The sequence below is a fragment of the Notolepis coatsorum genome (assembly GCF_963971535.1).
Source record: "Notolepis coatsorum genome assembly, chromosome: 4".
In the NCBI taxonomy this organism is placed as follows: domain Eukaryota; kingdom Metazoa; phylum Chordata; class Actinopteri; order Aulopiformes; family Paralepididae; genus Notolepis; species Notolepis coatsorum.
In genome coordinates, this window is record NC_140168.1 from 13,938,016 (window position 1) to 13,964,784 (window position 26,769).

Genomic DNA, 26,769 nt, shown 5'->3' on the forward strand with positions numbered 1-26,769 from the left:
CGCCCTCCTCTGGTGGAACTGCGAATAGCAACTGATGTTGCACAGCATCCAAAGAGGAATGTGTGTGTGTGTGTGTTTGTGTGTGTGTGTGTGAGTGAATGTGTGTGTGTGTCTGTGTGTGTGTGAGTGTGTGTGTGTCTGTGTGTCTGTGTGTGAATATGTGTGTCTGTGTGTGTGTGTGTGTGTGTGTGTGTGAATGTGTGTGTGTGTGTGTGTGTGTGCGCGTGCGTGTGTGCATGTGTGTGTATGCGTGCATGTGTGTGTGTGTGTTGTGTGCGCGCGTGTGTGTGCGTGCATGCGTGCGTGCGTGCGTGTGTGTGTGTGTGTGTGCGTGCATGCGCGTGTGTGTGTGTGTGCGTGCATGCGCGTGTGTGTGTGTGTGTGTGGTCTGTACTCGTAGGAGGCGGAGGAGAGGAGAGGTCACGCGATAAGCGAGGCAACTACAGTACAAGCCCACGGGCTGAGTGGAGTGAGTCATGGATTCTGAAGCAGCTCGAGTCGAAAGTACTGAAGTTCAGACGACGCAAACCTGTTTGGCCCTCGTCGTGGATCACACAAGGTCGTGGATCACACAAGGTCGTGGATCACACAAGGTCGTGGATCACACAAGGTCGTGGATCACACAAGATGGCGCCATCTACACTCACTGCACACACACATCCACAAACAAACAGCTCACCTAGCACTCACTTTACTCACTTTAGACACTTTAACACACTTTATATGTATCTATTATTAGAGAGATTTGCGCTACATTGCGCTACATAAAAAAAAAGATTTGCGCTACATAAAAAAAAACATGTTTTTATTACTTTCATTGCTTTACTATGTTTTTAATCTTATATTTTGCATCATATTATTTTGTTTTTATTACTTTCATTGCTTTACTATGTGTTTAATCTTATATCTTGCATCACATTATTTTGTTTTTATCAACCTGCCTGTGAAGCACTTTGGTGCCAGCTGCCGCTGCCTGGAAATGTGCTATATAAATAAAATGCACTTGACTTGACTACATACAGTACCTCATTTGCACACTACCCTAAGTTTTGTACCTCATCTCATTTCTGCATTGTACCTCACTGTTACTCATTTTACTCTGTGTTGTCTATTGTATATAATATTGACTTTACTTACTTTTACTTACTTCAACTTTTTTTTTACTTACTTTCTTTTTTTTTTACTGCATAGCACACTCTCAGGGGCTCTTTTAGAAATAAGCATTTCATATAAAGTATTCTGTATCTTGTTGTGACATAATAAACAAACTTGAAAACTTGAACAAGGAGCTGTGTGGGATGACACGGATCTCACAGCAGGTACGCTGTCACTGCATCAGGCGATGACAGAGAATGTATTATGTGAAGTGAGTGTATCAGATAGTGCTGTCAATCGATTAAAATATTTAATCGCGATTAATCGCATGATTGTCCATAGGTAACTCGCGATTAATCGCAAATTAATGGCATTTTTTTTTTTACATTTTGTATCTACCTTAAACAGATCTTTTTCAAGTTCCAAGTTTTAATACTCTTATCAACATGAGAGTCAACAAATGCTTGCTTTATGCAGCCATTTAACACAAAAGGATGACCCTCATGCATTGCAAATTTGCATCAAATTCAAAACAGAGTGATGCACAAAATAACTTAAAGGGGAACTATTTCTACTATTTCTTTCACTATTTGGGCACTTTTACACAATTCCTGTGAGTCTATGGAACACCTCTGTAATATATATATTTTTTTTTATTCATTGTTTTGTATTTCTAATCAAGTCCTCAAAAACAGCATTTTTCTACCTCAAGATCTCGAGCTGTTTTGAGCCTGGGCTCCTAAACCACTGCGCAGCGTCGTCTTCGCCTGAACATTAACATGCAGCAGTGACTATATGACATCACATATAGGCACATGTTCAAACGACTCAGTTCAGTGAGGGTGAATATTGTGAGAGGAGAATTGGAAGAATGCACCAATATGAGAATTTTGAGACATAGATCATATTAATATAAGTTCACATAGCTAGGAAACAATGCTAAACACTCAAAAAGGCCATTTATAAGATAGTTCCCCTTTAAAATCAAATAATAATTTTAAACAATGAATAAAGTGTGCATGGAAATAATAGGGGAAAGAAAACGTTAGGTACTTGTTACATTCACACACAAGGGCTGAGTAATCACACCCCCCCTCTCTCTCTCACACACACACTCTCCCAGCTCTCTTTTTTCTTTTTGCCCCTTCCTCATCTCTCTCACCCCCCTCTCTCTCTATATATATTTCACAGACACACACACACACACACACACACACACACACACACACAGACAGACAGACACACAGACAGACAGACAGACAGACAGACAGACAGACAGACAGACAGACAGACAGACAGACAGACAGACAGACAGACAGACAGACAGACAGACAGACAGACAGACAGACAGACAGACAGACAGACAGACACAGACACACACACACACACAGCACACGCACGCACGCACGCACGCACGCACGCACACACACACACACACACACACACACACACACACACACACACACACACACACACACACACACACACTTCAGAAACAAACATAGTATCAATGAGAGCATCAATAATACACCTGAGTGAAGTCTAGTAAAAAAATAAAATAAAAATATTACAAAAAAAATTAAAAATACATTTCTTAAAAGTTAATCATGAGTTAAAAAAAATAGTGGCGTTAATAGAATCGGGCGATAACGCGTTAATACCTCGTTAACTTTGACAGCCTTAGTATCAGACTATTGGAGGAGGCGACTGGTCGGCAAACACTATGACTGCGTAACAGCAGCATCTGTCTGTTTGAAAAATAGACTGATCAGGTAAATCCAGGTGAAAGTTGTTATCCGTTGTTATTTTTACCCATAAAATCCACGTGTGAAGGGGAGATGCGTGTGAAGGATTTTATCTAACCTTGCAACGATGGAGGTGTGGATTGTGCAAAAGGAACAAAAGGTCTGTAGTGCGGTAGTGAAGGGGTTAAGGCTGAGAATAAGCTACTGCCCAGCAAAAGAAAATGAAGGATCTTGTACTGAGAAAGCACGAGTGCTACTAGTGAAAAAGTCACTACATAAAGGAAAACACAAATCAAACATCATGTTAATAAATACGCTAATATGCAGCACAGGGTTAAGTTACCTACCACTGACTGGGTAACATAACATTCACATCAAACTCACGTAATAATTCAACATCACACCCTGTAGTTACAGGGGAGCGCCATCCATTTCAGAAATTCACATCATGATCTTCCTGTACCCTAGGACAGTTCTGTCAGTGTGTACTTCCTGTACCCTAGGACAGTTCTGTCAGTGTGTACTTCCTGTACCCTAGGACAGTTCTGTCAGTATGTACTTCCTGTACCCTAGGACAGTTCTGTCAGTGTGTACTTCCTGTACCCTACAGTTCTGTCAGTGTGTACTTCCTGTACCCTAGGACAGTTCTGTCAGTGTGTACTTCCTGTACCCTACAGTTCTGTCAGTGTGTACTTCCTGTACCCTAGGACAGTTCTGTCAGTGTGTACTTCCTGTACCCTACAGTTCTGTCAGTGTGTACTTCCTGTACCCTAGGACAGTTCTGTCAGTGTGTACTTCCTGTACCCTAGGACAGTTCTGTCAGTGTGTACTTCCTGTACCCTAGGACAGTTCTGTCAGTGTGTACTTCCTGTACCCTAGGACAGTTCTTTCAGTATGTACTTCCTGTACCCTAGGACAGTTCTGTCAGCAGGGCCGCCTCAGGGGGTGTGCGAGCAGTGCGGTCGCACAGGGCCTCGCGGGAAGGGGGGCCTCGCAAAATAAAAAATAAAAAAAAATAAAAAAAAATATATTTTTTATTTATTATTTTTTTAATTTTTTTGCGAGGCCCCCCTTCCCGCGAGGCCCTTTTTCATCACATACCTAAAATCTAGTTTTGCTTATATGCTTATATATTTCACATTAGACACGTTTGTAGAATGTGTCTGACTTGTTCCTGGGTCTGCACCTGGGTCACTATTGGAGCTCTGGTGCTCTGCAGCAGACATACTATTGGTTTCAACGAAGGGAGTGGTTACTTACATCATGTGTAGTACGCCGCCGGAAACTTAAACGAAGAAGAAGAAGAAGAGTCAGCTGCGTTTGAATATTTCGCGCGTGCAGCTTTTGACTATTATGCTTAGTTATGCCAGCCAAGGTCGGTCATTATCAGTCGGTCAGTCACCAAGGAACGTTGACGAAAGGTGGGACAAATGGCCGGAGCCTTGTCATGATGCAGTCGGGATATAGCCATGGCCCATGATGATGTCGGCTAGTAGCTAGCTTAGCTAAAGGCTATCTAGCGTTAGCTAACCTGCAGCCAAGATGAAGAGGATGGTCGTTTGGCAGATGAACTTCGTCAACTCCACGCGGTTGTCTCCATCCTCTTGGACGTTTGGTGAGTTTTTAACCTATTCTATTAACTCTATTCTATTCCCGCCGTGGACATCGCTCTCTCTCTCTCTCTCTCTCTCTGGAGCTAAACTGGCCGACTAGCTATTGTAGTACTACTAGTAGCTAACGGTGTGTGCCTGGTGTCAGCACCTGGCTGTATGTAGCCGCATAGCTTGCTTCTGCGTTAGCTAATGGGTAGCGATAGCCTGGTTGAGCTAACTGTTAGCCAGTTAGCTGTTTAGCTTCGACGTTAACTGCCGGCTGCGCTCGGCTGGGAACGTTCGTTTGATGCTATCAGTTAGCCTTGAGTTAGCTGTTAGCTTGTGCTACGACCATTGACATTAGCCGTGAGAATGAGTTATGAGTTATATAAAGATGGCGCCGCTACGACCGGCTGCCTGTCTGTGCGCTCCGTCGAGACTGTGCATACTTTTGTTAATATTTATAGTTTTATGTTATTATGTTATTTGATACTATCTTGTCTAGCACAGTCTCTGGAGCGTAACAGTAAGAAGCATTTTGTATGAAAGTATTCTGTACTTCTGTATGACAACTATTAAAGAACTTGAACTTGAACTTGAACTTGAGAATAGCAGGGGGTTCTGGCACTCTGACTACGACATCATCTTTGACAGAAGATGTAGTCGGGCCTGCACCATGACAAGGCTCTGGCAGCAGCTTATTTTTGTCCCGACAGCGAGAGGCCTTTCGTCAACGTGGAGACCTGTGTTGCGGCCTTTCGCCCTGCGTTCCTTGGTGCAGGTAAGATTAATGAAAATGTCATGACATTACCCCACTCTTCCTTCCTTCCCCTCCCGAATGTTTTGTTAATAACGATGTTTTTTTCCAGGCAAAACATATGCTACTTCACAACATTTGGAGATACGACATGTGCTGTGTGTGAATGTCTTGGTCGTTTGTGTAGCTTGGGTAGCGTTGGGCCGTTGGCCAAAGCTGTGTGTGGCCTGGTGTCACAGTACCTGGCTAGCCTATTTAGCTGATGTCGACCATTGGCTCCTTGCTGCTTTGGTTTCTCTGGTATAGACCCTCTTCTCTTTGGATTTAAGTGTTGATCTTTGTCCTTTTGGATCTCTCATACATGCTCTCTCTCTAACACACACACACATGCTCTCTCTCTCTCTCTCTCTCTCTCTCTCTCTCTCTCTCTCTCTCTCTCTCTCTCTCTCTCTCTCTCTCTCATACATGCTCTCTCTCTCTAACACACATGCTCTCTCTCTCTCTTTCTAACACACACAGTCTGCCTATGGCGGCCTTTCTCGATGGCTAGGCTGTGCTCGCTGAGTCTGTACATAGTCAAGGATCTTCAGTCACAGTGCTCAGGTATTCTGCCACTGTGTACTCTCTGTTTAGGGCCAAATAGCATTTCAATTTCTTTCCAATGTGTCTCTCTCTCTCTCTCTCTCTCTCTCTCTCTCTCTCTCTCTCTCTCTCTCTTGGATTTAAGTGTTGATCTTTGTCCTTTTGGATCTCTCATACATGCTCTCTCTCTAACACACACACACATGTGCTCTCTCTCTCTCTCTCTCTCTCTCTCTCTCTCTCATACATGCTCTCTCTCTAACACACATGCTCTCTCTCTCTCTCTCTCTCTCTTTCTAACACACACAGTCTGCCTATGGCGGCCTTTCTCGATGGCTAGGCTGTGCTCGCTGAGTCTGTACATAGTCAAGGATCTTCAGTCACAGTGCTCAGGTATTCTGCCACTGTGTACGCTCTGTTTAGGGCCAAATAGCATTTCAATTTCTTTCCAATGTGTCTCTCTCTCTCTCTCTCTCTCTCTGTACACTGTATATTGACTGTAGAACGGGAGCTCTCTCTCGCTCTCTCTTTTGCTATATGTTGACTGTATCATGCCCCGCCTCGGGCAGCGCTATTATTTAAGAATATGTTGACTGTATGTAAAAAAAAAAAAAAAAAAATATATATATATATATATATTTTTTTTTTTACCTTTTGGGGGGGGGGGGGGGGGGGGGGCTCGCGTTAAATCTCGCACAGGGCCTCGCATTTCTCCCAGGCGGCCCTGTCTGTCAGTATGTACTTCCTGTACCGCAGGACAGTTGTTTCAGTATGTACTTCCTGTACCCTAGGACAGTTCTGTCAGTGTGTACTTCCTGTACCCTACAGTTCTGTCAGTGTGTACTTCCTGTACCCCAGGGCAGTTCTGTCAGTGTGTTCTTCCTGTTTGATTGATTGATTGATTGAAAATTGTATTAACAAAAGATTGCAGAATGGGTACAATACAGTATGGCTCAATACACACAATTGTTAAGGGGATACAGACCAGAGAAAGACTTTCATCTTGTTTACATCAGGGTCCCCTATTTTCAATCCATAACATTTATGGCATACACGGCATACAGATATGCAGTAGCCTACTGGTACATCCAGACATTTATGACATACAAGATATACAAATATACAGTACTGTTTATTTACAGACAGAGTTTCTAAAAGAGAATATATACATTTGAGGGGGAGGAAAATGTACAGGTTTGGACATTTACCAGGGCCAGTTTTGAATTGCGGCCTGCCACGGTTTTAAACGTGGGTAGGGATTCACATTATTTTACGGCTGTGGGTGGGGCGCGTTCCACATTGTTGTGTTGTGGCTGTACCCTAGGACAGTTCTGTCAGGATTTGTGAACTCACACCACTAGATTTTTTTAAAGCCAAGAGTCATAAAGAGAGCCATCAATCACTGATGTGACTGAGATCCAAGATCCCGGCTTGCTTTATAGCCCCTACTGTGGCTTTTGGACATAATGTATTCCACAGACATGGGACGAGCCACGGTCATCTATTTGATTCTACGGTGAAGCTAATTCAGGCGTCCACAGGGGGTTGCTCTGTGGTCACCCAACCATGCTGTGAAATAACCGTGGAATAACAGTGGCTTTTACAACACTATAAACCATGCTTGAGGCTATACTCCACAGTCCACACAGACAATGAAAGGGACTCTGACCGTAACTGTTTGTTTAACCTCTTACACCAAAATGAGTTTTTGCCATTCTAGCAATTTTACATTTAGTGATTTTATAGATGTGTGAACAACAAGTCAGCAAGAGAGAGGTTCCTCTCTGGCAGCTAAGGGTCAGTGGCGTTGTTCGCGGGTAATATAAACAAGTATATAAACCTCATCCAACAACACCTCTGCCACTCCCAACGTCACCACTTCCAATTGCATTATACATTTATTACATGTTGTCATTTAGCTGATGCTTCTATCCAAAGCGACTTACAAGTTTTGTACGACAAGTCAGTAGGAAGAGTATTGATATTCAGATATTGATTGAAGAAGTGTGTCTGAGGGGCGAAAGATTGGTCGGGTTTCGGCTGTCCTAATTGTGGTGGGAAGTTCGTTCCAACATTGTGGGGCAAGGACCGAGAATAGGCGGCTTCTCTTGGATGACCCTCCCGGAGCTCGGATAGTCCGTAGGACTGTTCGTTATTTAGAATGAAGTCACTGGAGGGTCATAGACATTTTAATCAATACATTTGATTGATTATTGACATATTTGTTTTTACAGCCCTACTATATTGAATTTGTAACTCCCCTCTTGTTCCTGGCCAATCTGTAACAGCTGTTTTGTTTAGTTTGACCCGGTGTATCGTTTGTTGTCTTTGGGTGCCCTATCAGTCCATTTTTGTGCTTGGCCTATCCAGACAGTGGGCGTGTACAGCATCTGGCCAATCAGTGGCGCTCTGCTGGTGACAACGGGGTAGATCTGTCACATCCCAGGTATTAAACTGTGTGGGTATCAAACAAGAGACTGTCAGGCTTTAAAACTGTGTAGGACTGAGAAAAGCGCTATATAAATGTAACAAATTATTATTATTATTATTATTATTATTATTATTATTATTATTATTATTATTAGGACCCAGGCCTAGAACTGCACCCTGAGAGAGGGAACTGCACCCTGAGAGGGAGGTTTGCCCTGGGTGGGAGGTTCAAAGGGTCAAAGGGTTAAAGTGGGTATAAAACAGGAGAGAAGACTGTCAAGTTTTAAACTGTGGATACCAAACAGAGAAGGTAAAGAAGACTTTGAGCTGTTGAACAGTAATCCAGAACCATTTTATTGCACTGTAAAATATAGATATTTTTTTAATCTATTCTACTATTTTATTGCACTATTACACTATTTTACTCTGTCTATTTTATCTTACTCTTTTTATTATTGTCTATTTAAAACTGAATCAAACGATAAACAAGGTGGCCTGTTGGGATGTCCTAATGTGAAAAACTGTGATCTTATTGTCTTCACTTTATGTGCTCATTTTATGCCTGTCTTTTTTCTGTTGTGAAGCACTTTGAGCTGCAGTTTCTGTATGAAAGGCGCTATACAAATACAGTTTATTATTATTATTATTATTATTATTATTTTATTATTATTATTATTATTATTATTATTATTATTATATTATTATTATTATTATTATTATTATTATTATTATTATTATTTTATTAATTATTATTATTATTATTATTATTATTATTATTATTATTATTATATTATTATTATTATTATTATTATTATTATTATTATTATTATTATTATTATTATTATTATTATTATTATTATTATTATTATTATTATTATTATTATTATTATTATTATTATTATTATTATTATTATTATTATTATTATCATCATCCCACCTGGCCCTGCTCATGTCTCCCCCACTCATGCCTGGACTTCTTCCCCCACCTAATCATGGACTACCCTCGCCTGATCTGTCTCTCCTTGTTCATTTATGTTTGTTTAGTATTATCTATGTTCCTTTGTGTTCTCCCCCTCTTGCTTTGTCTCCCGGTCTACCTCTCGCCCTTCATGTTCCCCTGTCTGGTTTAAGTACACTTCTTGTCTTGTGTTATCTGTTTAGTCATAGTTTACAGTCTGCATGTTCTGTTCCATGTGTGTCTTGTCTGCCATTGTTGTAGTTCTTGTAGTCTTTGCCAGTCTATTTCCCCCTCCAGGTGTTCCTCGTTTTAATCAGCCCTTGTGTGTCTCGTTTGTCAATTAGCCTTGTTGTGTATATTAGTTCTGGGTTGACCAGGATCTTGGAAACGTATGTTATGTCAGTCTTTTCATACGGAGCAGAAGCATGGACGCTGAATGAAGAGGCAAAGAGGATGATAGGCTCTTTTGAAATGTGGACGCTGAGGATAAGATAACATGGAAGGATAAGATCAAGAATGAGGAGGTACTGAGAAGAGCACGTATGCAAGGAGGACAGTTGCTGGAGAGGCTGAAAAAGAGAAAGATGGAGTTGTGCGGGCATGTTCTGAGAGGATCCATCGGGGAGATGTTCAAGGAGGTGGTGATGGGGAAGGTGGATGGAAAGAGAGGAAGTGGAAGACCAAGAAGAGGCTGGGTAGACAACGTCTGTGATTGGAGCGGAGTGAGAGGCGGAGTCACAGAGTTGGAGAGAAGAAGTTGGGACAGAATGGGTTGGAGACAGGGACGCGGCAAGTGGGGGTGCTGCGGGGCTGCAGCACCCCCTGCTGGCGGGGAGTGTAACTGCAACTGCAAGGTTGTTTTGGTTTTTATTCCATTGTAATACCGAGGCTACTCAATGTCACAGAGCGGAGCGGCACTGCAGATTTACCCTACTCTTCGAATTCATAGGGGCGCTGTCTCGATGCAGTGTTATTAAAGCAGCGTGTAGCCGACGCATGAACCGGTTGGGATTCGAATAGACGCGGCCTGGAAGCGTCAACGCGGAACTCCGTTGGTAAAAAAATAGACGCGGCCTGGAATAGTTTTCGCAGTAAAGGAATATATCTGCGGTTTCCCTGGCGGATGGCGAACAAGCCAGCAGAACTATCCGAGCCCCCGGGAGGGTGGTCGAAGACCTTTTGCATGTCGGCGATGTATGTGGGGAACGAATTGCAGAGGGAGGACTGACTGAAGTGGAGAGCTGCCTGTCGTCCATTCTAACGCAAGACCCTTGAGCAGACCCGACAAGTAAGCGATTTAGATGTATCACTTTGGAAGTGTGCGGCTGTTGTCCGAATACTAGTGAACATTTAAAAATATTGGATCCCTTGCCATGTTCTGTCTGTTCCCTCGTCTCCCTCCCACCTCTTGCAGAGACAAGTCGCATTTCTTTCCTCTCTCCCAAGGCCTTCAAGGCCGTTCCTACCGCCGCCTCTACTGTATGGCAGCTAACTCGTATGCGTGCTGGAGGGGGGAGCCAAGGCTGTCTCGTCAACCCCCACCCCCCAGCCCCCCCCCCCTACCCCCCCCCCCCCCCCCCCCGGGTGCTCCGCGCCAAACATGGCAGCGGTAATTACGCATACGTCTGTCTCAAAGAGTCCTGCATGTATAACAAATGCGCATGTTGGTGAATTTATGACTGTGTGCCATTATTACTATCAATGTAATAATTGTGGAATATTACTATAATGAGCTGTATGTGTATGAACCAAGCATCCTTTGTGAAGCACTTTGGTTGACAAGTGTCATGTTTAAATGTGCTATATAAATAAATTTGATTGATTGATTGATTGATAGTAGGTGTCGTGTTACCTGTGTTAGTTTGAGTTTTGTGTTTATGTTACGTTTGTTTGTATTAAATACCCCTGGACTAAAACCTCATCTACCTGTCTGCAATTGGGTCCTGTCCCCAGCACTCAAGGACAAATGATTATTTAGCTTTTTTTTCCCATCTTAGTTACAGATCTTGGAAATAATTCCTCTTGATTCTTGGATCAAAAAGACAGTATGCTGCTCTACGGGAAGTGAAGAGTTGGGACAGCAGAGACGGTTCCAGTTCCTGGAAGCAACAGTCTGGAGGAGATCTGGAAGCGGACAGAACGTGAACCGCTCAACACATTTACACCACCCTCGTGAATCTGGCATTAAAATACTGATACAGTTAATATTATGTATCAAGATTCAATTAAAGCTCTAAGACACACAAAAATAATACACTCAAGAAGGCTGGGAAACAGATTATTCCAAGGTTCCTCCATGGGTGGTTTAGAAACAAATCAGTTTCCAATCCTTTAAGCCAGGGGTTCCCAAACTTTTTCAGCTCGAGACCCAAAAGATACATTTGGTGTTTCCCCGGGACCCAAACTTACAAAAATACATCATGAATTGCCATAACATACATTTATAACTACTGATAAAGAACACAACAAACCATGAATTTCAAATGTTATATGAAATGTATTTATTTAATTATAAAAGTACATCACAGCAATAATCAGAGCAAAATGTTAAGTTTCTCACCACCTCATAACATATGTACATACAATTTTGTAACACTTTTAAATTAACAAACATGTTCTATACTCTCCTTTCTATTTCTCACCCCTTTTTCCTTTTTAAGAGGGAGAGGGAATCTCAAACAACCAAACACCACGCTGAAAAGCATGTGCATATCGGTGTGTGGAGTGAAGTTGTGGAATAATTTACCCGAATACATCAAACTGAGTAAACATGTGGCACAATTTAAAAAGCAGCAAAAAAAATACACATTAGAAAAATACAGAAATGGGTAGTGAGGATAAACAAAATTATGTTATATTGTGTATGTAGTGATGTACTATATTCACTGCAAGTCAAGTGAATCATGTTTTTTATTGTAAACTTTTAATATAAGTAAAAATAATATACTATATTGTAATATACTAAATTATGTAAATTCTAGTAATATTAATGGAAGAACAAATACAAATGTAAGGGGGTAGGGGATCAATAAGCTAAGCTTCCCTCTACTCCTTTTTTGGACATGTCTGCTAACCAAACACAATGCTCTTTTGTTATAATTCCTGTTTTTTCTTTGTTCTTTTTTTTAAATGTTGTTTTCCTTTAAGGATTTTTTAAATTAGTTGTTATGATTGTTTGGTCTGACGGATCAAGACACTGTGAGTTGTTTGAAGAAATAAGAAGAATAACATGTCCAAGAAATAAACCATTCATTCATTCATTCATTTTTCAACTCTCCCATTTCTTACCGCCTCCCTCTGTCCCTCAACCTTAAACCCCAACATTGAGCAACATTCTGATTAATTTGTACTGACTTATTTAAAAAATTCTACTGACCTGATATCATGCTAGAAGGGTATAATATTTCATCTATGGCACAATGAAATCTAATGAGAGGTATGTGGCTGGTTGAAGTTTTCAACCAGCAGATCTATTCTGGGCTTGGTTTTTGAAAGTGCTATTCTGAGGTCATGCTGAGTATTTAGTCTGTTTCTGTATTTGTTTTTCAGGTATGTAGTAGAAAACCCAGATTCACATAAGGTATGTTGGTGCCAAACTGAATCAACACATCTACAGCTTAGACCCAGAGTTTGGGAAACGCTGCTTTAAGCGTTCACACTCGTGTTCAAATGTGCCTTAGTGACACAATCTAGATGGAGCTTTAATCTGTATTAATGTGAGAAGTAAATGCGCAAAACCGCAACACGGCCTTGTTATCTCACCAGGAGGAGGAAGCCTGACGGAGGCTGTGGAAGGATCCGGCAGCACACGCATTAGCAGTGCTTTACTCACGTTTATTTATAGGAATAACAGTTTAATTTGTCAATCTATATTTAGTGCCATAGAGAGGGTGTTTAAATTAAAGATGCCGTCCCTATCTAGGTCACCTGGGCTGGTTTTTGGAGTCGTCAGCTTTCTGCACAGTAAATAGGTCACTCACGCTAACTACGAGTGGGGTTTCATCTCTCCACCACGAGACAGAAGATCGCTGAGTGTGGAGATACATCTCGTATTCAGCTTTTGGACGGCAATGTTGAAATCATGACGTCGGAATGTCACACTCTTGAATATTGAGAAAAGTTATTAAACACAGGCTTGTATCATTGTAGTACTAATTATAGTAGTACTCATTTATATATTTTATACCCAGTTTAACATTTATATATTTTATACCCAGTTTAATCATCTGTACATTGTATATTACTATGAACTTTACTGTTACATTTGCACTCTGGTTGGATGCCAAACGTATTTTTCGTTTGACTGTAGCTTCAAGTTTCAAGTTTTGTTTTATTTGTCACATATACGGTACATGTACATTATAGTGAAATGCTTGGTTCAGTATGACCCTCCTGAGATTGTGCTTGATACAGTAAACGGTAAAACAACTAAAGACCAAACACTATACAAAATATACAATATCAACACTAAAATGTACAAAATGCTAAGAAACAAAATGCAAAACTGAAGTAGAAGAGGCGGTGCAAAAATGTGTAGGATAAATAGATAAACGATGGTGTAATGTTTAAAAAGGGTTTAAAGTGAATGTTTAAAGTGAGTGTGTGCATGAGGCTGTTGTGTAGAATGGATGAGTTAATAAAAATATACAAGGTAGAAGAGGTAGTGTAAATTGTTAACAATAAATATATTAAATACGGTGTAATGTTTAAAAAGTGTTAAAGTGTCTAAGTGAATGTTTAAAGTGAGTGTGTGTGCACTGAGTGTGTACTGTCATGTACTTGTCCTAATAAACTAACCTACACTCAGGGCCGCCTCAGGGGGTGTGCGAGCAGTGCGGTCGCACAGGGCCTCGCGGGAAGGGGGTCTCTTTTTTTTTTTTTTTGCAAGGCCCCCCTTCCCGCGAGGCCCTTTTTCATCACAGACCTAAAATCTAGTTTTGCTTATATGCTTATATATTTCACATTAGACACGTTTGTAGAATGTGTCTGACTTGTTCCTGCCTCTGCGGCTCTGCAGACTGCAGTGTTCCGGTTTCTGTGGCTCTGCTGCTCTACAGATTTTAGTATAGTGTTTCCGGGCTCTTCCCGGACCCACGAGGTACAGGGATCTATTCAGCGCTATTCAGAGGACCGAGTGGATGTCTTTTCAAAAGCAGCATGGATCAGAAGAAATTACACCGTGGGCCATAAGCTTGTTATCAATACCAAGTATGATGTATGCCAACTTTGCCAAGACGAAGAGGATGTTCGGCAGATGGACTGAAGATGAAAGTTGCTGCATGTTAGAAGAACCTTCAGTCAGGCTAAGCTATGTCGGCTAGTATAGTAGCAATTTGCTAAGGGCAGGGACACGTAACTAGCATTAGCTAATGCTAGCTAGCGTTAGCTAACACTAGCTAGCGTTAGCTAATGCTAGTTAGGCGTCCCTGCCTTTAGTTAATTGCTAAGTTATCGAGTGCTAACGTGTGGCAGATAAACTATAGGACTCCCAAGGGACTGGTACTTTTCATCTCCACGGAAAATCTCCTTCCAACTTTACCATTGATACTGCTTTATGGTGAGTTCATGCAACCTATTCTATTCCCGCCGTGGATCTCTCTCTCTCTCTCTGGAGCCAACTGGCCGACTAGCTGTTGTAGTACTAGTAGCTAACGGTGTGTGGCCGGTGTCAGCACCTGTATTGCTTTCTCATGTTGTACAGTTTTTCAGTGGTAGCCGCATAGCTTGCTTCTGCGTTAGCTAATGGTTAGCGATAGCCGGGTTGAGCTAACTTGTTAGCCAGTTAGCTGTTTAGCTACGACGTTAGCTGCCGGCTGCGCACGTTAGTTTGATGCTATCAGTTAGCCTAGAGTTAGCTGTTAGCTTGTGCTACGACCATTGACATTAGCCGTGAGAATAGCAGGGGTTCTGGCACTCTGACTACGACATCATCTTTGACAGAAGATGTAGTCGGGCCTGCACCATGACAGGCTCCGGCCATAGCTTCTTTTGTCCCCAGCGAGAGGCCTTTCGTCAACGTGAGACCTGTGTTGCGGCCTTTCGCCCTGCGTTCCTTGGTGCAGGTAAGAAGAATGAAAATGTAATGACATTACCCCACTCTTCCTTCCTTCCCCTCCCGAATGTTTAAATCTCGCACAGGGCCTCGCATTTCTCCCAGGTCTGCCCTGCCTACACTGTAACACGCAACACTTTGATAAACATTGTTACTCAGCTGATAGAGTTGTACCCTTCTTGCTGTCTTGTCGTACAGAACTTGTAAGTCGCTTTGGATAAAAGCGTCAGCTAAATGACTAATGTAAATGTAAATGAGGCCGTTGTGTGCAATGCGTGTAGAATGGATGAGTTAATGTTACAGTGAGTCCACATTAAGCATCCTGATGGCCTGGGGATAGAAGCTCCTTCTGGGTCTCTCTCTGTGTACTTGCGCTGTATGATGACAATTAGGGATGTCCGATATTATCGGCCTACCGATCGGCCGATATCGGCATTAAAATGTGATATCGGAAAATATCAGTATCGGTTTAAATTCTTTCTTTTTTCTTTTTTTTTTTTTTTTTTTTTTACATTTCTATAACCTTTATTTACCCAGGCAAGCAAGTAAGAACGAATTCTGATTTTATTTATTGTCAAAAGTATGCATAATGTTGTGTTAATTCCACAACAAGAGATATGTAATGTTAATTACCTGAAATTATTCCATTTTTGGGGGGGGGGGGGGGGGGGGAATTCATTTGTGAATTCATTTGAATTTAAGGTAGAACGAATTGCAATGTACAACACAGAGCACCCACGCATTGGCGTTGAGACGTGAACATGCCTCTCTCTCTCTCTCTCTCTCTCTCTCTCTCTCTCTCTCTCTCTCTCTCTCTCTCTCTCTCTCTCTCTCTCTCTCTCTCTCTCTCTCTCTCTCTCTCTCTCCCTCTCTCTCTCTCTCTCTACGAGGAGGCAAAACCGCATCAAAAGTTAAGGAGTGGAATCTCCCGGTGGAACATCAGAGCGAGTTAATTAAACCCAGTGAACCTAAATATAGACGAAGGCCCATGGAGGTTCCAACGTGTGCCTGATGCCTCCCCGAGACACGTCTGCCTGCCTGCCTGCCTGCCTGCGATCAGCTCCTATACAGGCCCCCGTGGAAACCAGCCTGGGGATTGCATAAGGGCTGCGAGGAGGAAACTGCTGTGCTTGCATTATTTTATCAGCCATTATGCAACGGCAAGCATGGCTTCCTGTCCCAAATTCACCAGGTTACGAAGAACGTGAGAAATGGCCCAAACACACAAACACAAACACACAAACACACACAAACACACAAACACACACACAAACACACACACAAACACACATGCGTAGGTGGAGTGTATATATATATACGAGAAGAGAGGAGGTTTTTGGCAGGCTCTCTTCTGATCCTTCTCTTCGCCGACATGGCCGCGAGATGTCTGGTCGCCGTGACAACCGCGCTCCTCTGCTGCCTACTGGGCATGCTCAGTCCGTCTCCCGCTGTCCGTAAGTTCACCCGCTCATCATTTACCTGCTCATCGGTTAAGCTCACATGGCTTTGCTATGAAAGCCCAGGAAGGACATATTATAGCACTTATAGGTCTGGATGGGTTGTTATTATTACTTGACTTCAATGGGTAGAGCACGACACATTATTGTTAGATAAATGTGTGTTGAAAATAATGTTTCCCGTCCCCATATATGTTAGTTATGTTGAAAACCGATGTGTTGAAACTAGGGATGTCCGATATTATCGGCCGACCGATATTATTGGCCGATATCGGCAGTAAAATGTGATATCGGAAAATATCGGTATCGGTAAAAAAAAAAAAAAAAACAATAACAATATATATTTATGTTTTTTACATTTATTTAACCTTTATTTACCCAGGCAAGCAAGTAAGAACCAATTCTTATTTTATTTATTGTCAAAAGTATGCATGTTGGTTTAATTCAACAAGAGATATGTAATGTTAATTTTAACTTTTTTAATTATCATATTTTGCACAGATAATGCTTACATTTAGAACGCCTTTTGAATGCATCCAGTGAAATTATTAGTTACCTGAAATTATTCGTTTTTTTGGGGGGGGAAACCCTGCATATATCGGTATCGGTTGATATCGGTATCGGTATCGGAAATTAAGAGTTGGACAATATCAGAATATCGGTATCGGTAAAAAAGCCAATATCGAGCATCCCTAGTTGAAACCTGTTCATATGAACTCGGTGCCATGTTTCATTATATCTGTATTGTGTTTGGTTGGGAACAGCACATCCTGTTTCATTTCACTACATCTTTCTCAAACGGTGCAGGACTGTCAGCTAACAGTCACAAATCTGGTCACTCACTCAGTCACTCAGTCACTCACTCAGTCACTCAGTTACTCAGTCACTCACTCAGTCACTACAGTGAGTCACCTACAGGTAATGGTAGGTGGATGGATGGTGGATATTTGCTGACGACAGCAGGCCTTGTCTCTATCGCGTGGTCTATCGCGTGGTCTTGTGCTTGTTTAAGAGTGCCAAGGCGGCCAATTGTAAATAATATATATATATATGTATGTATGTATGTATTCATCCATGGAACTGTGCTTTGGACAATAGCTTTCCCCACATATGAAAAACTAAATTAAAGAAGACTTGCATGTATTTTGGAACACACACGTACCTGCACACACACACACACACACGCAGGTATGTGTTTGTGCATGTATGTGTGTGTTCCAAAATCTAGACTGAAATATAAAAGTGGCCGAGCCTTTATATGCACTATATCAATAAAATTGACCATGACCTTTTGTGTGTGTGTGTGTGTGTGTGTGTGTGTGTGTGTGTGTGTGTGTGTGTGTGTGTGTGTGTGTGTGTGTGTGTGTGTGTGTGTGTGTGTGTGTGTGTGTGTGTGTGTGTGTGTGTGTGTGTGTGTGTGTGTGTGTGTAGATGGACGTCGGATAAGGGCCTGCTGTACAAGCTACACCAAGCAGCCTGTGGCCTTCAGATTTATAAAGGGCTTCAAAATACAGAGCTCTCTGGAAAACTGCCGCATCGATGCTATCATGTAAGAATCACACACACGCACACACACACACACACACACACACACACACACACACACACACACACACACACACACACACACACACACATTCACACACACACACACACACACATACACACACACACACACACACACACACACACACACACACACACACACACACACACACACACACACACACACACACACACACACATCTTACATCAATACTTGATTGAATAATCCACAGATCAAATCAACATGCATACGATTCAATGTGTCTTAGATCTGTAGCCCGATTGCCTATCTTGCAAGCTGACACACGCGTACATGCACGCACACATACGTGTACATGAGCAAACACCTTGTAACAAACAGTCACAAATGTGCCTACTATATTTTTGTGTTATTATTTACTTAACTTCCTGAGTTCCTGTCTACTTGCTGTGTGGCACAACGTTATCCCTTTCACTACCACACTACAGTAATCTTTCACTACCACACTACAGACGGTTAACCTTTCACTACCACACTACAGACGGTTAACCCTTCACTACCACACTACAGACGGTTAACCTTTCACTACCACACTACAGACGGTTAGTTAACCATCTGCAGTGTGGTAGTGAAAGGTTAACCTTCTGTAGTGTGGTTGTGAAAGGGTTAACCTTCTGTAGTGTGGTAGTGAAAGGGATAACCTTCTGTATTGTGGTAGTGAAAGGGATAACCTTCTGTAGTGTGGTTGTGAAAGGGTTAACCCTTTGTCATGTGGTAGTGAAAGGGTTAACCTTCTATAGTGTGGTAGTGAAAGGGTTAACCTTCTGTAGTGTGGTTGTGAAAGGGTTAACCTTCTGTAGCGTGGTAGTGACAGGGATAACCTTCTGTATGTGGTAGTGAAAGGGATAACCTTCTGTAGTGTGGTTGTGAAAGGGTTAACCCTTTGTCATGTGTTAGTGAAAGGGTTAACCTTCTGTAGTGTGGTAGTGAAAGGGTTAACCTTCTGTCATGTGGTTGTGAAAGGGTTAACCTTCTGTCGTGTGGTAGTGAAAGGGTTAACCGTCTGTAGTGTAGTAGTGAAAGGGTTAACCTTCTGTAGTGTAGCAGTGAAAGGGTTAACCTTATGTAGTGTGGTTGCTGCGAAAGGGTTAACCCTTTGCCGTGCGGTATAGTGAAAGGGTTAACCGTCTGTAGTGTCGAAGTGAAAGGGTTAACCCTTTGGTAGTGTGATAGTGAAAGGGTTCACTCGTCTTCTCTAGTAACAATGTGGTTTGTGTCTGTAATATATGTCGATCGACATGTATATTGAGAGAATATGGAGCCGTATGACCGGGCATCGTGATAATTAATGCGTGTGTGCGAAATCCCAACAGCAACAACGTCTGAGTAGCTCTTTGCTAAGCTAAGCTATCCTGGTGTAATTATTTAATGCTAACAAGTTAACATCTGAGTAGCTCGTTGCTAAGCTAAGCAATCCTGGTGTAATTATTTAATGCTAACAAGTTAACATCTGAGTAGCTCGTTGCTAAGCTAAGCAATCCTGGTGTAATTATTTAATGCTAACAAGTTAACGTCTGAGTAGCTCATTGCTAAGCTAAGCTATCCTGGTGTAATGCTTTAATGCTAACAAGTTAACATCTGAGTAGCTCTTTGCTAAGCTAAGCTATCCTGGTGTAATTATTTAATGCTAACAAGTTAACGTCTGAGTAGCTCTTTGCTAAGCTAAGCGATCCTGGTGTAATTATTTAATGCTAACAAGTTAACATCTGAGTAGCTCTTTGCTAAGCTAAGCTATCCTGGTGTAATGCTTTAATGCTAACAAGTTAACATCTGAGTAGCTCTTTGCTAAGCTAAGCTATCCTAGTGTAATTATTTGATGCTAACAAGTTAACGTATGAGTAGCTCGTTGCTAAGCTAAGCTATCCTGGTGTAATGCTTTAATGCTAACAAGTTAACGTCTGAGTAGCTCTTTGCTAAGCTAAGCTATCCTAGTGTAATTATTTGATGCTAACAAGTTAACATCTGAGTAGCTCGTTGCTAAGCTAAGCAATCCTGGTGTAATTATTTAATGCTAACAAGTTAACATCTGAGTAGCTCGTTGCTAAGCTAAGCAATCCTGGTGTAATTATTTAATGCTAACAAGTTAACGTCTGAGTAGCTCATTGCTAAGCTAAGCTATCCTGGTGTAATGCTTTAATGCTAACAAGTTAACATCTGAGTAGCTCTTTGCTAAGCTAAGCTATCCTGGTGTAATTATTTAATGCTAACAAGTTAACGTCTGAGTAGCTCTTTGCTAAGCTAAGCTATCCTGGTGTAATGCTTTAATGCTAACAAGTTAACGTCTGAGTAGCTTGTTGCTAAACTAAGCTACCCTGGTGTAATGCTTTAATGCTAACAAGTTAACATCTGAGTAGCTCTTTGCTAAGCTAAGCGATCCTGGTGTAATTATTTAATGCTAACAAGTTAACGTCTGAGTAGCTTGTTGCTAAACTAAGCTACCCTGGTGTAATGCTTTAATGCTAACAAGTTAACATCTGAGTAGCTCTTTGCTAAGCTAAGCTATCCTAGTGTAATTATTTGATGCTAACAAGTTAACGTATGAGTAGCTTGTTGCTAAGCTAAGCTATCCTGGTGTAATGCTTTAATGCTAACAAGTTAACGTATGAGTAGCTCTCTGCTAAGCTAAGCTATCCTGGTCTAATTCTTTAATGCTAACAAGTTAACGTCACACAGCCATAACCTCTACTTATCTACAGACACACACATACTCACTAACATACATACGCGTCACTGGCAGAAGAAAACCTTGTAACTCTTTTTTATTTATTTTTTATAAATCAACTCGGTAGATCATCCTCCATATGTGTGTGTGGTTTTACAAAGTTTAAACAAATGGAAAGCATTAAACCGATCATCTGTCTAAAAACCTTGTAACTCTATTCACCCCCACAAATCTGTGTTCGTTTTTTTCATCTCCTGAAAAGTTGGGTTTTTGGAGTTACAAGGTTTTCTTCCGCCAGCGACAGGCTACTAACAACAGCACATGCATGTGAAGAGACTATAATCTACTTACAGTATGTGCAAGGTAAATGATAAATGGACAGCATTTATAGCAGCTTTTATCCAAAGCGCTTTACAACGTCTGCCTCACATTCACTCACACGTTCACACACCGACGGCCGGGGCGACCATGCAAGGTTAACGTCACAGTGACCAATCGCAGCCACTCTTATTGTCTGGGACCAAATACGGCCACGCCCCATTCCCAGTAAAAAGTGGGAATCTCTAGAATGGGTTTTGGGCGACGGTGTATACGGAAGTGACTCTAAAGGTGACGATAGACAACACTTTCTGTTGTCAGTAGATGGCAGCATTGGTTTAAAATTAAAAGGTGAAAATGTTGAAAACTACAACAATACACTTCCCAAGATCCTTAGCACAGGTCACAGGTCACTGGGATGTGTCTATTCTTCGACGTGATGTGAACAGCTGTAAACTATTACTGCAACCTCAGTATAGCGACCGCGAATGGTAAACTAATTATCTTAACAAAAGTGCGCTGGTAGCGTTACATATGTTGTCTAAAGGGGGACATATGGTACAATTTAAGATTGTAATGATAATCGGCATATAAAGGACAACATAAAGCATCGTTAATTTGTAAGAAACCCCAATGAAAACGGTAATATTCGCTATTGTTATGAAAATGTGATAGAATCCTATAAAAATGTGAACGCATTTGGTCTACGTTCCGTTAAGTGTCTTCGCTCAAGGACACTTCGACACGCTGCCGAGAGGAGCAGGAATCGAACCGCGGGAACCTCCGGATTACCAGACAACTGTTCTCATCTCCCAGCAACGTGCTCCTGTATGTTCGATTGACGGTGTGTTTGTTTGCTGTTGTAGTTTCTTTACCATCAGGAACAAGGAGGTTTGCGCCAATCCCAATGATGGCTCGGTGAAGAAGGCCTTGGCTCATCTCAGGTAATGACCAACTCTCAACCCTCAGGACGTTTTGATGAAACCACAGCATTTTCTTTTCATCTGCTCAATGCTAACAAGGAGTAGTCCTAGGGACAACACGGGGAACAGACCGGGATCACTTTATTCGCCTGATACGATAAATAGCCTACACAGGGATGTAGGTATTGCAGAGGCATATCAACAACAACACATCCTGAGACACAACAGCCATTGGTGGAGTCTGCTGAACTCTCTTCCCTTGGTCCGAATCATTATGAATAAAAAATGGGGGACCCTGATGTAAACAAGACAAAAGTCGTTCTCTGGTCTGCATCCCTTAACAATTGTGTGTATTGAGCTGTACTGTACTGTACCCATTCTGCAATCTGTTAATTAAAATGTTCAATCAATCAATCAATCAATCAATCAATCAAGGAAGTGGTTTTGATTTGGCTCGTAGAGATACTGCCTTTCATGTTGCGTAGCATAGGACGCACAGTTTGAGACTGGGTAGCAAACCTCTTGCTTGCTCAGGGGTGTAAAGTACTTGAGTAATTGTACTTTGTTACAATACTTAGGCCTAAGTACTGTTTTGGGGGATTTGTACTTTACTCTAGTAATATTAGGTTTGTATACTTGTACTTTTACTCAATTACATTTCAGAGAAAAAAAATATACTTTTGACTCCTTACATTTAAAATGCAGACCTACAAAGTACAAAGTACAAATATCGCAGGTCCAACCATTTTAATTTGTATATTTGTTTCTCTGGCCGAACATACGGTAACGTTATTAATCCTGCGGCCGCGCATTATTTAAAAGCAGCCAATCAAATCCCCATCAATGGAAAATGAACACGCCCATACCCATGCTGATTGGTCCTTGTGCAAGACTACAAAGTGGGGATATTTGATTAAACACCTGCTATCAGAAGAATAGACAGTCGGAAAAAAAGTGTTTACTTTAACTTTTTAGTACTTAAGTACATTTAAAAGTAGGAACTTTTTTACTTTTACTCAAGTGTGTTTTTATCCAGATACTCTGACTTTTACTTGAGTAAGATTTTGAGATGGTACCCATACTTTCACTTAAAGTATAATTCCTGGGTACTTTTTACACCCCTGTGCCTGCTACACTACAGTATAATGAATGACGTCTGTCAAACAAGAACAACAGGACCTTACATCCAGTATGGGGCAAGACGGTAATTATAGGCAACTTAACCAGTGTTGGGGAATAATTAATGTAGTTCAACTGCTAGTTTAAGGAACACGTTATTTCCCACATTATGGGAAATGTGCTTACCGAGTCAGACAAGAAGATGTGCGTTCAGTAGAAAGCTATCTGGCTGCAAGCTAGCCTAGCTTAGCACAAATGAATGGAAGCGGATATGGACCAGGTAGCCTAGCTGTTGGCCAAAAACACCTCTCCTGGGAGTTTTAAGCTAGGTTAGCAGTCGGACTGCCAGTCCGTATCCGCTTCCATTCATTTGTGCTAAGCTATAGGCTAGCTTGCAGCCGGATAACTTGCTACTGAATGCACGAGGAAACTGGTATCTACAGTATCTTAGTTATTGCCCGACTCTGGAGAAGACGGTAAGTGCATTTCCCATAATGTTGGCGGGTTCCTTTAACTGCACCTTTTGCACTAGGTGGTAGTGTGACTACATTCAAATATCAGTCATTTGTTCAGTAGTCAACTACTTCGGGGTCATGTACTGTAGTTAGAGCAAATGTAATATCGTCCCATTTTCCTGATTCCACCTCAGCAAGCGCTTCTCGTCCTCTCCTTTAAACACATCCTCCGACATATAGCATACGGTACATGAGGTTTCACCTTCCAAACACACTATAGTCTCTGTGTCCGTTCAGTTGTAGCTCTATGTGTCTGCAGTTCCGATATAGCATTCAAGACTCCATTTCCACGTTGTAGTGTGGTTGAACTCATTCAGTATTTTACTTTTTTTTTATCATTATCAGTAAATAGATTACTTTTTTACTTATTATTTTTTAACAGTTTCCATAATACTTTACACAACATATAATACTATGTGAATCAGCATTTCTTTGCAGAATGACACACACTATTTCTACACAGCTCTAAACTGAAGAAGATGTCCAAGTCCAAGACCAGCCTTGCTGCCGGGGGGGAAGCAAAGCCAGAGATGGTCTCCTCTGGAAATGGAACTGTCTGTAACCTCTCCAGGGACAACGTGACCTTCTCAACCACCACAGGACCTGGACTCCTCTCCGACATCAATACAACCTTCACCACAGATTTGTAGTAGTAGTAGTCATGTGGATGGTGCGGGCAGAAGGTTCCCGTTCTGGGTTCCAGGAACCTCCTGAGAACTCAGGGGAAAATAAAATCTATTTTTTCTTTCTTTCTCAGATGTTATCTCTCATTCTGTCGAATAGCAAAAGGAAATGTCTTTTTAAACCCTGACTTTTACTGTCCTGGCGGCGTCTATACTTTCCGCAAGTGGCTTGTCCTTCCGGGTTCCCGCTTTGCGCTCTGATTGGCCACGCACGTTTCTGGTCATGTGACATGTGCGCCAATCGTGGGACGGCAAGTTCTGCGCCTATTTCCGGGTCTAACAGCCTGCAAACTACCTAACGCCTAGTTTATCACTGGTTAAGCTTAGGCGACTCTTTCGCAGTTGGTTAAGGTTAGAGTTTGGAATCAGGGCAGGCGTTCTATCGCCATGCTCTAAGACAAACTCTAACCTTAACCAACTTCGAAAGAGCGCCTAAGCTTAACCGTCCAAAAACTTGCCGTCCCACGATTGGGCGCACATGTCACATGACCAGAAACGTGCGTGGCCAATCAGAATGCAAAACGGGAACGCGGAAGGACAAGCCACTTGCGTAAACTAGTATAGACGCCCCCCGGCGTGATGTTGAGGGGGCACACGTTTTATAACATTGTGGTCTTCCAGAGAAAAAAAGGGCTGCAGACTTCTAGGCAATTGGCCATATTCACACAGTGGCCAGTCTCATAATCATTTAGAAAAGGTGTCAGTGGAAACCTTTTTATTAATATTATGCTTTCTGATGTGTGTTTTTGAGTCCCTGAGCAGAAAGAGCAGTATAGCTCCCGTAGGTGATTGTTACGTCTGGGTGTGTTTGTACCCTGATCAGGTGTTTCCCAGTGTGATGTGTGATGTCTGGTTGTAGTCCCCTGTCTTGGTCTTGTAGTTCTTTGTCGTTTCCCTCCCAGGTGTATCCATTTGTAATCAGCCCAGGTGTTTCTAGTTGTCATCCCCTTGTGAATATGTGTTCTGTTCTCCCCCGTGTGTGGTGGCTGATCCTGTCTGTACAGTCCCGTCCATTGTTTGTTATTATTTTGATGTTATCCCTTCACCTTTAAAAACCATGGTAATTATAATTAAACATATTTTTGTTACTTTGGCTACCGTTTCATATTATGTTTCATTGACAAGACAACGAGCACCTTATTGTAGTAGTCAATGGTAAATCCTGCATTATTATTGCATTATTACATTATTATGGTAATGTAATAGTGATGTCAATGCTGCCTAAATATACTACTGTTTTGCAAGTGATGTTTCTCCAAGAGCTAAATAAAGATGACTTTACAATATGACAAAACTGTGTAGCTATTCAACCATTATTGTAGAAGCACATAGTGTGTATAGCGTGTAGTGTGTAGTATGTAGCATGCAGTGTGTAGCATGTGGCATGTAGTGTAGCATGTTGTGTGTAGTGTGTAGCGTGTAGCATGTAGCGTATAGCATGTAGTGTGTAGCGTGTTGATTGATTGATTGAGAACTTTATTAACGGATTGTAGAATGGGATCAATACACTACGGCTCAATACACACAATTGTTAAGGGGATGCAGACTAGAGAAAGACTTTCGTCTCGTTTACATCAGGGTCGCCCATTTTCAATTAATCGTAAATCGTTGTGTAGCATGTGTAGCATGTAGCGTGTAGTGCATGTGGCGTTAATGTATATTTGAGTGGTTTGATGTGTGTTTGCTGTGATTAGCAAAAAAGCTGTAGCACATCTGGGTGTCTATCTATCTACACAAAACCTTTTAGATGAACTGTGCAGGTAAGTCCTTCCCTGGTTGGAGAACAAGTACACATGTGCTGTGGAGAGGAAGGAAACCATCTGAGGTAAGTGTGTCAAGGTTGTGCGTCAAGGGGACAATTCTGACAATTTGAGGGATTTCTTCTCAGTAATATTGTTTTGCAGTAATATCAAGTTTCCACCAGATGGCACTAATAATCCATGCTTGAACAACGGCTTCATCAATGAAAGCAGCTCTTATTATCATAGCTCCCACCCCTTTATTTCTGTTGTGTGTTGACTTGTTTGAACTGATTGTGCTGCCATTGTTGGACAGGACTCTCTCTCAGAGTCTCGATCTCAAGACACTATCATGGTACAATAATAATACAAATGTTATATACCACATTGAATGACACAAATGGCTAGTGTGAACATGATTTTTTTTTAAATATATTTTTTATATTATCACCACAAAATCACCTTTATAGAGCAGAAAAGTGTGAGGGTTGCGGGTGTTTGGGTCACGAGCAGATACTAGGGACTCTTTAAGTTATTCGTATAACGAATAACCACTA

At 41.6% G+C, this 26,769-nt stretch overlaps 3 protein-coding genes across 3 annotated transcripts in view; all 3 read left to right on the top strand.

Annotated features, from left to right (window-relative positions):
* LOC311226411 (dynein axonemal heavy chain 11-like) overlaps positions 1 to 26,769 on the top strand; it is a gene marked incomplete at both ends in the record, with an annotated part of 709,106 nt that overhangs the window by 516,998 nt on the left and 165,339 nt on the right.
* The window catches only part of LOC311227845 (uncharacterized protein), a 146,261-nt gene that overhangs the window by 73,582 nt on the left and 45,910 nt on the right, over positions 1 to 26,769 (top strand). The window lies entirely within an intron of this gene.
* On the top strand, positions 16,570 to 25,561 carry LOC311227846 (C-C motif chemokine 19-like). Its single transcript, XM_084313686.1, has 4 exons — positions 16,570 to 16,665; positions 18,100 to 18,217; positions 22,100 to 22,177; positions 24,254 to 25,561. The coding sequence occupies exons 1-4, from the start codon at positions 16,584 to 16,586 to the stop codon at positions 24,438 to 24,440; spliced, it is 465 nt and encodes a 154-aa protein (XP_084169812.1). The 5' UTR covers positions 16,570 to 16,583; the 3' UTR covers positions 24,441 to 25,561.

Bases quoted from the DNA above. Each gene is read 5' to 3' on its own strand.
- LOC311227846 (XM_084313686.1), top strand. From the start codon at position 16,584: ATGGCCGCGAGATGTCTGGTCGCCGTGACAACCGCGCTCCTCTGCTGC. The intron at 16,666-18,099 runs GTAAGTTCACCC...GTGTGTGTGTAG, and splicing joins CAGTCCGTCTCCCGCTGTCC to ATGGACGTCGGATAAGGGCC. The intron at 22,178-24,253 runs GTAATGACCAAC...ATTTCTACACAG, and splicing joins AAGGCCTTGGCTCATCTCAG to CTCTAAACTGAAGAAGATGT.